At 38.3% G+C, this 14,325-nt stretch overlaps 3 protein-coding genes and 1 long non-coding RNA gene across 8 annotated transcripts in view; 2 read left to right on the top strand and 2 right to left on the bottom strand.

Moving 5' to 3' along the window:
* Positions 1-5,073, top strand: part of LOC125801354 (zinc finger protein 239-like) — a 38,308-nt gene extending 33,235 nt beyond the window's left edge. The window contains exons 1-3 of one of the 3 annotated variants that reach the window (XM_049477941.1): positions 915-1,245; positions 2,228-2,799; positions 2,911-5,073. In XM_049477941.1, coding sequence (XP_049333898.1) covers positions 3,056-4,027 — 972 coding nt within the window. In that variant the 5' untranslated portion in view covers positions 915-1,245; positions 2,228-2,799; positions 2,911-3,055 and the 3' untranslated portion in view covers positions 4,028-5,073. Of the gene's footprint in view, positions 1-914; positions 1,246-2,227; positions 2,800-2,910 lie in introns of those variants that run through there. The other 2 variants (XM_049477942.1, XM_049477943.1) reach the window with 2 other exon arrangements.
* Positions 1-14,325, bottom strand: part of LOC125801341 (zinc finger protein 239-like) — a 289,352-nt gene that overhangs the window by 9,082 nt on the left and 265,945 nt on the right. The window lies entirely within an intron of this gene.
* Positions 1-14,325, bottom strand: part of LOC111189946 (uncharacterized) — a 131,133-nt gene that overhangs the window by 18,478 nt on the left and 98,330 nt on the right. The window lies entirely within an intron of this gene.
* Positions 84-14,325, top strand: part of LOC125801269 (zinc finger protein 239-like) — a 108,446-nt gene continuing 94,204 nt past the window's right edge. The window contains exon 1 of the mRNA XM_049477716.1: positions 84-99. The gene's annotated coding sequence lies outside the window, so the exon portion shown is untranslated. The remainder of the gene's footprint in view (positions 100-14,325) is intronic.

Below are 14,325 nucleotides of genomic sequence, written 5' to 3'. Positions count from 1 at the left end.
CGGGGGAGGGGGCGGGGCTCTACATAACCCGGATGAGGCTGAGCTTCCGGGGTCTGTAGCTGGAGAGGAGGAAGAGCAGGATCAGCTGAACTACAGAAGGTATGAAGAAGTTTCTCTCTCTCTCTCTCTCTCTCTCTCTCTCTCTCTCTCTCTCTCTCTCTCTCTCTCTCTCTCTCTCTCTCTCTCTCTTTTTAAGGTTAGTGAGCGCTAGATGTTAATCTACACAGATTTCTCCTCTGAAAACTGTTTATTTGGGTGTAAAGCGCTTCTGTTTATTTACAGTAAGCTTAGATTTACAGATTCTTTCAGCACTAAGGCAGGAGCATTAGCATTAGCAAAATTAGCTTGTAAAATGACCCAGTGTTGTTACCAATACCACACCTAACAGCTGAAGTTAATTATAAAGGAAAGGATTAACCATTACAGACAGCTTGTACATTATCCTACCATTTAGACTATATAACAACAACTCATCACAAATTTAATGTGTTTAAGGCTTCTAGTAGTATATTATAGTTTGAAATTGCCTGCTAGCTTAGCTTGGCTATCGAAATAGCATTGGTTAGGTTACCTAAAGTGGGCTAGAACCTTCACTTACCTTCAAAGTGAATGTACCCTTCTATCCAGTTGCTGTTTTAAAAAAAATATATATTTTATATTTTTCTCCATCGTTCGTGGTACATAAAATCACACAGCTTTTTGCAGAGATTTAAAAAAGAGTTAGCAATAGTAAAATGTTTAATGATGTGATTTATTTTGTGAGAATAATGTTTAAGTGTTCTTCTACAGTGGGAGCTGATATGTGTCCTTAACGCGACTGGCAGAGAGAAAAAGAGAGCTGTTTAATAGGCAGGACTGGCCCATAATAGGGGACCAAAGTAGCTGGTGTTAACTATGTTGCCAGCGTTTTTTAACCAAGTAGCTAATGTTCTCTAGCTAGCCAATGTTCACAGTGCTTTTTTTAACGAAGTATCTAATGTTACCTTGCTGGCTAATGTTGCCAATGTTTTTGTCCTGTCACCTAGTGTGGACTTTTTAAGAGGGATCTTGCAACACAGTAGCGATAGCAGCGAGTGTGGTGGCTGAGCTGTGAGAGCAGCTCTTAACAGAAGAGGAAAATACAGGCAGTTGCGTAGAAGATGCTTCTGCTACTTTTAAGTCGTATGTCTGGCTGCATTTTGGCTCCAGTGGAAACAATAAACGGTAACAGAGTGACCAACAAGACACAAACCATATATAAATACTGTAAGTAAATCCTACATGTGACTGTTTCATAGGCAGTTGTACTAATCCCTTAGATCTGTACTGTATTTAAAAAATGTTCTGTAACTGTTTGCACTTCAAGCATAGTCTTAATATGACTAATTATGGTTATGCATAGTTAAATTACAAGAGATTTAGGAGAAAATAACACAAACCATAGACTTAATATGACTGATTGTGGTTTGCACGTATTGTTTGCACTTTATAAGACCTAAAAAAAAATATTTTTGTTATTCTTATTTTTATTTCTTATAGAATCAATGTAAGAGAAACCATCCTGTTAAGTTTGCGTTATATGATTTTGTCAAATAAAACAAAAACTAGTTTTCAAGCCATTTTTCATTTTTGAAGTTTTCATTAAAGTTTTATTTTTAAATCTCATCTCGTTCTCATGAACCCATTATCGTGTCTCGTCTTGTGATATTAGTGTCTCGTCACACCCCTAATTAAAATGTAATTGCTGGAGCTGTGATGGTATGTAGATGCAAGCAATAAGTCTCCACTGATACTGTGCTTTGTATAAAAGAACATTTATTATAATAAAATAATTAAAAAGCACCCGGGTTTCTTTGTGAAAGAGAACGTTAGCCAATCTTATCCTGAGCTCTCTGCCTCGTCATCGACCCACTCAATCTGTAAAACCCAAGGATTTATATCTTTCGGTCCCTCGTCTGGAAAAAAGTAATATTATCTAAATATGGAAAAAGTTAAGAGTCAGGACAAGAATTCACTCTCTCTCAAGCAAATCAACTGCTGAAATACACTGAGTTCATATAGTAATTTTATTTTATTCACTAAACGTTTTGTTACATTTCCTGGACAACTAAGAGAAATTGATAATATTTAAGGTGGAAGTGCTAGAATGATTTACTGCTTTAGTAACATTTAGTTAGAGTTGATGAAATTTGGAGCTGCTGCTCTGAATCTGCTGGTGTAGAGCTTCTGCTGCTCTCTGGTTCTACAGATGAAGTTGGGCTTCGACCAGATGCTATGATACGCCACCATTTACTAAATTGATTTAGTAAACAAATCAGTTAAGCCATTGATGTGGAGCTGCAGTCTTTCTGGGTAAAAAGCACAATTACAATTACATTTCTCACCAAATTTTCACTTGTGATCTACATAAAAAGGACTTTAGGAGTGCATATCACTGTTAGTCTGAAGCTAATGTGTTGGAAAATAATGTTATCTGGAGTTGTAAAAAAGGAATGTTTTATAAATTAGTGTGAAGGAAAAAGCTTTGGACATCATTGGTCACGTGATCAATGTAGAATGATTTTGGCACAAGCCTCGAAGCTTCAGATTAAAGGGTAAAAATGTTTTCTTCTTTCTTTACGTTCTCAGGATCTAGGGAGACCAGAAAATAATCAAGACTGTTTGTCTAAACAGTGGGCAGTGTTCATAAAGGCAGTAAACAGGCGTCAGCCTGATTATTGCAAGTGGTAAAATGTGGGCTACCTCTAGTGACTGGAGGACCACCAGCACCCCCTTTACACTAAGGACTTAGAAGTGGGAAAAAATACTGAAACATTTATGGTAATATGAAGATGTCTCAGATGTCAATATAGGCACCTCAGGCAGTTCTCTTCAGTTAATTGACCTGCTTTTATTGTAATATATAACTGCATTTTTCTTTGTGTTTTCCAGAAATGAAATTATTCTCCTGAACTTCATCACCAACAACCAGGATATTTAACTAAGAGCAATGTTAAACTGCTGAAAGAGCTGAAGCACAAGCCGTCCTGAAGAATCTCCAGAACACACAGACATTGTTTGATAGTTTAACAGACAAATGAAGCCAAGCCCCGACATGGAGAAACATCAGCACTCTGTCAAGAGTTTTACTAAACAGAGTGATCTCAAAAAACACCAGCGCATTCACACAGGAGAGAAACCGTATCACTGCTCAGACTGTGGAAAGAGTTTTACTAAACAGAGTAATCTCAAAATTCACCAGCGCATTCACACAGGAGAGAAACCGTATCACTGCTCAGACTGTGGGAAGAGTTTTACTAAACAGAGTAATCTCAAAATTCACCAGCGCATTCACACAGGAGAGAAACCATATCACTGCTCAGACTGTGGGAAGACTTTTAATCAACAGAGTCATCTCAAAAATCACCAGCGCATTCACACAGGAGAGAAACCGTATCACTGCTCAGACTGTGGGAACAGTTTTACTGCACCAAATACTCTCAAAATACACCAGCGCATTCACACAGGAGAGAAACCGTATCACTGCTCAGACTGTGGGAAGGGTTTTACTACACAGAGTAATCTTAAAAAACACCAGCGCATTCACACAGGAGAGAAACCGTATCACTGCTCAGACTGTGGGAAGAGTTTTACTGAACCGAGTAGTCTCAAAACACACCAGCGCATTCACACAGGAGAGAAACCGTATTACTGCTCAGACTGTGGGAAGAGTTTTACTCAACAGACTAATCTTCAAAAACACCAGCGCATTCACACAGGAGAGAAACCGTATCACTGCTCAGACTGTGGGAAGAGTTTTACTGAACCGAGTAGTCTCAAAACACACCAGCGCATTCACACAGGAGAGAAACCGTATTACTGCTCAGACTGTGGGAAGAGTTTTACTCAACAGAGTAATCTTCAAAAACACCAGCGCATTCACACAGGAGAGAAACCGTATCACTGCTCATACTGTGGGGAGAGTTTTAATCAACAGAGTAAACTCAAAAAACACCAGCGCATTCACACAGGAGAGAAAACTGTGCCAAATTTGTCCCACGGCAATTAAAAGTGCAAATCGTAAATCTTTCAGACAGAACACCTTATCCTACACAAATGTTTCATTTTGTCACTTGGGACACGTTCCACCAGAAACAAACATGAACTGAATTTAACAATGGATTTTACAGGTTCAGCAAAATGAATCTCATCCAGCGATCATGTTTATTGAATTCCATGTTATGTTTTCTAATATGTACGATATTCCAGGACATTCTTTGTGAGACAGAGCTGAGTTTTTAGGGTAATTACGGTAGGAGTTCAGTTCGGAAGAATGGAAAAAACGTAGTCTTTAAAATTTAGATGTCATAGTGAGTAGGATTCTTAGCTGGCAACTAAATGTTTTGGACCAAACCTTCAGAGCTTATGATTTTAATGATTTTAACCCCCTTTCTAGTATATGCAGATTTGCTTATTTCTATTAATTTCTAGTATCTCTTTTTTCACTCTGTGGAAGCCGTCCTCAATTCCCCAAGCTTAGCATAGCTTAGCTTAATGCTATTAACCGCTAGGCCCATCTGTATGAAAGAAGAAGTGAAAACACCACCTGAGGAACTCCAGAGTGTGCTCCCAAAAGTGAGACCCAGAGCCACAGAGAGACGACACTGTGCTGGGTACTGCCATGTGGACCAGAGGAGCATGCAGACTCTGCAGAGAGGCCAACAAAATCCTTTCCAGAGGTTAAATAAAACGCTCCAGCTGTAGTTCCCATACTGAAATCAACCCCCTCCAGACTTGTGTAGTGCAGTAAGGTTGTGGGCTCATTCATTCCCTCTGATGGTGTTCTCGTTTGTCTGTGGTTCAGTCGTTCTGATTAAAAATCTGTTACCATAGAGGGATATTTGGTTGTTGTATTACTCAAGTTTTATGCTCTCTTATCTTTTTCTTATTGAATATTATATGTTGTTTAAGGTTTTTAATCTCCAAAATTTACTAAGAATATCCAAATCTTGTAGTTTCTTAATTGTTTTTATCCACTACAAACTATTATCTTTGTATTGCTTCACCTCTATATTTACTCATCTGTGTGTTTTAATAAACGGCTTTTAGATTGCAGATCTGCAATCTCATTGTGTTTTCTCAACATATGTTTGACATGAAACCTATAGCCCTGAGATTGTCTCATGTTATTATTTGTTAAATACTCAAAGGCGCCCAACAGAGAAATCCAATGTAAAATGGATTTGTGTTGAATTGTAACATAATAGTCAATTTAAGATTGAAATTCGGAAAAAAATATGTTTTTTTGTTATTGGTTCAGGCTTAAAAGGGTTAAATATACAATAACTTCCAAAGGTAGAGTAACATGTTTTTAACTTGATTTCATGTTTATAAGGTTTTTTTTATGTGAATGCTTGTGGGTTGTGTTGTTTTTTGAAGAGCATAGTCATTCACCAACTATACTTAATTGTTATTTACTTAATTATTGACCATTATTATTGGTAGCTTGCCTAGCTAAATATCCAAACACAGCATTTGCTATTTTACTGACCAAATGTATAAACAAAGCATTTCCTGTATTACTGACTACTAGTATTGATAGCTAGCTAACTAAATATCCAAACACAGCATTTGCTGTTTAACTGACCACTATTATTGGTAGCTAGCCTAGCTAAATGTACAAACAAAGCAGTTGCTTTTTTACTGACCAATGTAAGTGTTTCAGCACTAGTAACAGTGTGTAACAGTCTGGTAAATTTGTTTTATTTCTTGCAATTTTTTTTCTTAAATGTAATTTGTGTTCTCTTTCAAGCGTTCATTCGGTATCTCACTATGGGATACACCCCTCTCGCATATTTCTCATGTAGCCCCGGGTAAAAAATGTAAAACTGCCTAGTTCTAAAATAGATACACAAATAAACACAGTAATAATTAAAGTCTTATAAATGCATAGTGATGGTTTAAAAGAGTACTAAACATGTTCAAAATAGTCATTGTGTTTGTGTAAATAGTTTAAAAAGAAAAGCAGTACAGATCACATATTTCATTTATTTTCTGTGTTAATGCAGGAAGGTTAGCTAAAAGTGATTAAGGGATCTACTGAGGGAGAAGTGTACAGGTGAAGGTGGAGTAGAGGATTGGAACAGGCCCGCCCACGGGACGAGAGAGAACAGCGGAGATGCGGGAGTAGCAGCGCGGGAGAGGCGAGGAGGAAAAAGTTCCTCACAGGCTGAACTAAATTCACTAATAATCAGTATTAATTAAACTAACCGGTAATTTTAAGGACACTGAAGTCCATACTGAGAGTGAGCTGGTGGATAAAGCTGGGATAATCTCTCTATAAGTAAAGTTCTGTTAGCACTGTTAGCTTAGCCAGCTCGGCTAGCTGTGTTTAGCCTCGTGTATTAGCTGCTCTGCGCTAGCCGTGAACTCTCCGCTGCAGCGCCGCTCCGACAGACTGTTCCCCGGACTGACTCGCGCTCTCTCCGCCTCCACTGAACACCAGGACCGCTAACACTGCTAACCAGAGAGCGCTCTGAGTCCCCGCGTGGATCAGAGTTCCTCTGAGGGAAAACGCTCCGTGCTGCAGGACCCCGCGCTCTGCTCCCGCTCATATTCACTGAATCTGAGGTAAATCTGAAACTCTTATTTCTGCTCGTTAGAGTAAAGCGGACATTAAAGGGATAGTTCGGGATTTTTGACATGAATCTGTATGGCATCAACATGACCAGTGTCGTGCATTCTCACTGACTTACCCCCGACCATGTCCGCTGAGCGGAGTTCTTGTCCAGTATTGTCCGAGCCGAAAGTAGTCCGGCATGTTTGCTGGGGTCACGAAACGAAAGCGTTTTTCTTCCCAAAACAGTACGAGTGCAAAAGAGTGATTTATTTTCATAACAAAAAACGGTGTCTGCAAAAGTCACGCCTCATTATCACTGGGGCACTACTTTCATTTTGGATCAGTGCGCATGTCATTCTAACTGCGAGCAGCGCACTAGTCTTTCAGATCATTGGCTGCGCTCAGCTTCAACCAGCAACGCAAAGAGCAAGCTTTAGAGAGAAGTTTATCGGCTTTTAGAAGCTTCTTGAACACAGATTTATACATTTGTATGTGTGTGTGTTAAAATGGTGCGGACTTGTGATTATCCAGGCTGTAGCAACAAAGATGTGGCTGATTCTCCGCACAGTTTCCATCGTATCCCCGTGACTGACATTGCTCTCAGGCAACTTTGGATACTTGCAATGGGCTTCCATGTGGACACCAAAGTGGTGAAAATGAAGAAGCTTCGTGTTTGCGGTGCGCACTTCAGCGAGGATGACTATGTTTCTCCATGCCCGCTGTTGTTTGTGATGCAGGCAGCAGCTGGCCCGCCGACGTCCTCATCAATTGACAGGTTCTGTATCTCGGGCATAACTAAATCCCACTCGTGGCAGCAGTAACATTCCACCTCTGTCGGCATTAGTTCGCACTTCAAACAAGTGCCACCCTTGGTATCGCAGCAGCAGCGGCTCCAGCTTCGGTCTCAATCATTTCTCTGTCCACCCTCTCTCTTTCTGCACGATCCAATTCGATTTGGGCAAGTTCCTCCTCAGTATACTCAGGCTCATAAAGATACCCCCTTGGCTCTGAGCGGAAATCAATATATTCCTCGTCGCTCTCGTAGTCCGACATGTTCCCGAACAGTAAACAGTGAAATCGAAACCGTAGACTAGCTGCCAGGTTGCGCAATCGCGCGCACTGATCCAAAATGAAAGTAGTGCCCCAGTGATAATGAGGCGTGACTTTTGCAGACACCGTTTTTTGTTATGAAAATAAATCACTCTTTTGCACTCGTTTTTCTTGGGAAGAAAAACGCTTTCGTTTCGTGACCCCAGCAAACATGCCGGACTACTTTCGGCTCGGACAATACTGGACAAGAACTCCGCTCACCGGACATGGTCGGGGGTAAGTCAGCGAGAATGCACGAAACTGGTCATGTTGATGCCATACAGATTCATGTCAAAAATCCCGAACTATCCCTTTAAGCTCCGAACCAGACCTGCACCGTTTAGTTCTGTTCATTTCATCTATAATTCTGTTCTTTATGAGTGTATTCTTTAGAGTGGGCCCACATGTTTAATTTAAGATGGTATTTTATTTTACAAACTAACTTTAAAAGGTACATTTCTGATTTAGGGTTTAAATATATAACTGACAGTGTAGTTTTGAAAGTAAGAAAAAAGGGGTATATTAACCTAAAATCAATCCTACAGCTAAAATCTAAGATACTGCTTCTAAAATAAGATCTAATCCTAAAACATAATTCTGAGCAATAATAATCATTAAAACAGTTGGTTATTTAAATAATAGTATTTTAAATTATTGGGGTACTGTTTAAAATATAACTTTCTTATTTGTGTCTTAAATTTACATATGGGTATTTACACGCTACATTTGTACTATTGCATCTAAAAAAGGTACTAAACTGCTCTGTCTTGAAAAGATATAACTCTATTGTTGATTGAAGCCTGCTATTTATTTATTTTTTGTTAAAAGTACTGAAAAGGACACTCAATTCTAAGCCTTATTTTGCCCTACCGTTTTGATACACTCAGTAAACTACGGGCTATTTTTATATACCTGTGTGATAGTCCTTTTATTGTGTTTTATATTTTCTATTATTTTATTTAATTTCTACAAACATAGAGAAGGGAAAGAACAGATAAAACTCAAGCCCTTATTTCATCCAAATAACTGGGGATAGGGTTTACAAAAGCAATAACCAAAAATAATCAAAGAAAATAAATAAACTAAAAAGAAATGTGGAAAAATAGCTAAAACAAACCAGCATTAAAAACTAAAAGGTTAACTAAAAAAATAAAGAAACTGAAAACATACCAAAGATCATAAAGATCACCTTGAAGGTGGTTAGAGACTAGAAGTTTAAAATGATTTAGTGACACCAGCGAGCTGAGCTTTAGAGTTTCCTGTAGTGAATTCCAGCTCGCTGGTGCACTGTAACGAAAAGCAGATTTTCCCAGTTCAGTTAAAACTTTCGATGCTCCAGTTACTGGAGTGAGTCTGGTAGGTTGTGTTATTTTTAATACGTTTTTGTGAGATGTACGGAGGCATATGGTGAGGATGTGCTTTAAAAAACGAAAATAAACCAGTGTGTTTCCTGGCACACAGCAAGAGAAGACCATCCAACTTTTTCATAGAGTGAACAGTGATGTGTACCAGTAATGAATCTTAGCGCCGCATGATATACAAAATCTAGTGGTTTGAGTGTAGTTGCTGACGCATGTCTGTAAATCACATCACCATAATCTAGCTTAGATAAAAACGTTGCTTCCACAATTTTTTTCTTGTGTGCATTGTGTGCGTTGTGAAGTATTTTCTCAATAGTTCCAACATAGTTCTACTTTTTATACATTCAGTACATAAAATAACTGTACATAATATTTGAATAGGTTTAGGTTACTTAGCACATTAACTGTCAGAGAGTTACAGGTAATTATTATTAGCTAGCTAGCTGTTGACATTTGATTTTAGTTAGCAAAATTTTTGCTAAATAACCTGCCAATGAATTTAGCTAATGCAGCTTTAATTAAAATAGTTAAATAACTACAGTAGTCTACAGGCCAAATATAATAGAATATGTGAACAGCTAGCTAGTAGGGCTGAACGATTTTGGAAAATAATCTAATTGCAATTTTTTATCTATAAATTGCGATTGCGATTTAAAATGCGATTTTTTTGTCTTCTCAAGTATTTTTCAACAACAGAAGCAATAAATCAATCTGTTTAATAATAAACAATGTCAGATTTATTTAAAGCACAGATAACAATAAAGCAAAAAATCTATGCTTTTCCTTTTCACCATTTGTTTTTTTATAGAAAAATAAATAGATAAATAGCTTTTCCTTTTCACCATTTTTTTTATTAGAAAAAAACATAGATATAAAACATTTAACTTACTGCTCTCCAGCTAGTAACATCATGAAAAATTAAAGTGCAAAAAACAAAGAGAATCTGCTTTAACCAACTCTTTATTTTCTGTATTTGAAGATGCTGCACTGGTTTGTAGTGTTACCTCGCGTCGTAGCAACAGTAGCAAGGCACGTTTAGCAAAGTACCTGATGTTGAGCAGCATCTTCTTTTTTAAAGCCAAAGTAATTCTACACAACTGATGTGTTCTGTCGAGCCTGAAGCCATTGTGCAACAAGGGCGTTTTCACACCTGTAGTTCGTTTCTAATGAGTTCGTTTACTTGGTGCGTTTTCTCGCTCTGTTCGGTCTGGTTTCCCATACGCATAAATGTAAACGCACCAAAATGCGCATCAATAAACCACGCGAGCAGCCTGTGTCCTCTGATTGGTCAGAGCTGTCTGACACGGGAGTACATTAAATATAAATATACGAAAAAAGTAAATACAGCGAGAATATTGTGTGTTCCAGCGCAAATATCTGTGCTTTAACACTGAACGCTGAAACGCTGCACTTTCAAACACAGTGTTTCTACATGCAGCGCAGATTTATACATAATAAACAGAGCAGTGAATGCAGCGCGTGCATGGACACAGTGTTTGTTCACAGCTGTGGTAATTAGCGTTATCTGGCTAATATATCAGTTTAAACCAGGGGTCTCAAACTCATTTTTGCCGAGGGCCACATTGGCATATTGGCTGTCCTCTGAGGGCCAGATGTAATTTATAAATATAAGAAAATGTAACCAGATGTAATATAAAATGAATGTAATTACTCCTTTATGTTAAATAACTCTCAATATACTATTTATTCAATCAAATATTACAGTTGCATGGAAAAATGGTTGCTTGTTGTTCTATTAACATAAATCCTTTTAATTTGTCATGTTATGAAATCCAAAAACTCCATCAATCAAGAACCAAACTAGTCAAGTGAATAGAAATTACATCAAGTACAAGTTATATTAACTTTGATCAAAACGTTTGATACTGAAATAAGGCTTAATAAATATAAAATCAAAAATTGTGAGCTGTGACAGATTTAGCATTTCTTCATCCAACCACTAGTCGGAGCTGCAGCTGCAGCACCACAAGCCCGCAGTCTTTGCTTAGTCAGAGCTACAGCCCAGCCACGGGCTACAGGGCTCAGCTGAGCCAGTCTGGAGCGTTTTTAAAATTTTTAAGTTCTTCTGTGTATGAAATAAAATAACCCCACTAACCGGATAATACAGCTCTCTACAGTTCATCTTTCAGCCCAAGCAGCTAACAGCAGCAGTTTAGAGCAGCGTCACGGAGTCACTGCTCGGATTACATTATAAACAGGTCAGTTAGCGCGCTGCTAACCTCAGGATGTTTATAACTACGGAGTTTAGTGGACACACCACGGCTGCAAGGTTAGACTGTTGAAGGCTACTGGAGACTATTAAAGCAGGCAACGCAGCGTAAGCAAAAAAACAAAAACCACACACACACCAAAATACAAGTTAAGATAAAATATGAAAACGAACATAATAAAGCATAAATAATTAAATTGAATTGCGGGCCAGATGTATGTTTATTTTGTTAACCCGTGAGGGGCCGTATGAAACGGTACTTTGAGACCCCTGGTTTAAACTATGCTTGCTTTATCATCAGTTTAGCTCAAATAAATGGCTTATATTTAATAGCTGGGTCGGATCGAGACCGGATCACGTTCTCACCACAAGCACACCGCTCCAGAGTTTGTTTGGTACCGGACCGAGACCACGTCCTCTAGCTGGTCTCGGTCCGGTTCTTTTGATCCGCACCCGAGTGCGATTACTGTTTTTACACCTGCTCAATCGAACCGCACTAAAGTTGCAAACGGACCAGAGTTCGTTTTAACCGGACCAAACCGTGCTGGTGTGAAAACGCCCTAAAGTGCGCTGTGTTGACTTCACTTCTCCACCTCCCTGCCTTCTGCTCGGGTATGCTCCGCTCGTCCTCGGCTTGGCTCGCTCCCAAGTCACGTGACCAGTCAAATCGCAGCCAGTGCGATTAGAGAATCGCGTTTTAAAATATCGCGATATTATCGCAAATGCAATTAATCGTTCAGCCCTACTAGCTAGATAATAATAATCACTTGTAACTGTTTAACATTATGTGAAAGATGATTGGTTGAAACTCTTTCTGCATATTTGGTGTCTGTGTTTGGGTCCACCTATTTAGTAAACCTGAAATTCTCACAGTATGATTGTGTGCAAAATGGGAAACAGTTTGCAAATATGAATCAAGTCTTTGCCCCCCGCTCACTACTGAAGTAATATCCTTGTAATATTCAATCATAAAAGATAGAAAAGAGAGAACAAAGAAAAAAATCAGCCAGCATGAAAGCAACGCCGTTAAAATAGTGTCAGAGTTTGGGCGTGGTGGTCTGGAAGTGAGGTGTGTTCAGGTAAAATCTGGCATGTTGCTATCTTAACAGCAGAAAATACAGATGAGCCACTGACCGATTTAAACTCTGACAACAGTCCATACCTATGTGAATCAAGATGTAAGAGTGCTTTACACCAACAAACCCTATGTTTACAAATTATTTTTTTATATGCTTAGTTCTATTGGTATATAATATAATGAAACTGGAATCATGTAGTCCATATTTAATTTAAAATTGAATAATAAACTTTGATTACTGAAAATCAACCAAATAAGGGGAGCTTTTACTTAATTGATCAATAGTACCATTTAGACTACCCCAAAGAGAAGCACTTACTCCTTGTATTCAATAGTTAATGCTTTACTTTGTGATGGTCACCATTAATATTCGAACAATTTTATACTGAAGAAAAACAAAAACATTCAATTTAACACTGTTCAAAAATGTACACCAAATTGATACAAGCTTTTTAACACTGTATGTAATAAATGCTAAAGTTATACCAGATGGACTTGGTCTTCACTGTTTTTTTTTTTGTGAACAATTGTTTTTGTTTTTCTTTCTTTTTTTAAACAACCACCCACGATTCCCTCCCCCCTTCTTGACAGCCCCACCCAGGCGTATCAATATACTTTCGCCTCTAAAGAGAAGAAGAAGAAAAAAAAAATAATAATAAAATAAATGTATAATAACTCCAGCAATCAGTCATAACAGTCCAATTTTGAAAGTTCACTTTAGTCCAAGAAGCAGCTTCACCTTTTCAAAGGCGTCCCGCCACCTTCTCAATGTCCTGGCTTTGGCACCATGTATCCGGGCTGTTGATAGCTCCATAGATAGAATGTCCAGTAAGGTTTGAGTCCAATATTTCTGCACAACTTAAATGTGGAATCCCAGCGTTTTGTCAATAGAAGTTTTGCAGCTGTAAAAGCTGCCAACAGCAAATTCCTCTGCCATGATGACAGATTAAGATAAGAGAAGTTATTTAGAAAAAATAAATCTGGAGTTAAAAGTAGTTCTTCCTCAAAAAGTGTGGATGTATCCGGTGTCAATTGACTCCAGAACATTGATAACTTAGGACAGGACCAGAAATAATGCATAAAAGTTCCTAATTGCCCTAGACAACGCGCATCACATAAGGGAGAATTTGTCAGTTGCATGTGGTATCGCTTCAATGGAGTTAAATATATTCTATGTATAAATTTCCAATGGACTACTTGGTGATTTGGATTTTTTGAGGATATGAATGTTAAACCCCAAATATGGTCAGGAGAGATGTTTTGTAAATCGTTATTCAGGTCATTTTTCCATACCGGGATAACTGACAGGGGTGTATGTAGATTTCAGTAAAAAAGAGTAAATGTTTGGGGTTTGATCACCCTGTAAAATTAACTTACGCAAAGGATGTATGGGTAGCTTTGTGTTTGTTAAAACCCCATTAGCACGAAGTGCTGATCTAATTCGTAAATACATATGAAAAGAGGTAGTCGGTATATCAAATTGAGATTGAAGGTCCTGAAAAGACTTTAGGCATTCATCACTGTATACATCATTAAATGGTTTAATGTGTCTCTGTGACCACTGCGGGCAGAAAAAAGGAGCATTTACTGAGAGATTATAATTGTAAAAAAGGGGGGAATGATGATGCCATTTTACAACTGATCCAGTCAGTTTCTCTATGGTTCTCCATGTGGATATTAAGTATGATATTATAGTGCCAAAACGTAATTTACATTGTCTGAAAGATATGCCACTAAATATCAAGTCCTCCAGATTGTGTGGTGCAACAAAAGCCTCTTCAATTGGACGCCACGATGTACAAAGATTTGGGTTAAGCCAAACTGCCACTGTTCGCAGTAAAAAGCTTGGGCAAAGAGCTTGAAATTTGGTAACAAAAGACCTCCCTCTGGTTTACTACGTTGAATCGTCAAACACTTAATACGTGGACGTTTCCCATTCCAAATATAGAAAGACAGTTTAGATCTAAGTAGGGCTGCCACGATTAGTCGA

This window comes from Astyanax mexicanus, chromosome 4 (genome assembly GCF_023375975.1).
Source record: "Astyanax mexicanus isolate ESR-SI-001 chromosome 4, AstMex3_surface, whole genome shotgun sequence".
NCBI lineage: Eukaryota > Metazoa > Chordata > Actinopteri > Characiformes > Acestrorhamphidae > Astyanax > Astyanax mexicanus.
The sequence above is the reverse complement of the archived record's forward strand: the minus strand, read 5'-3'. Positions and strand labels throughout refer to the sequence as shown.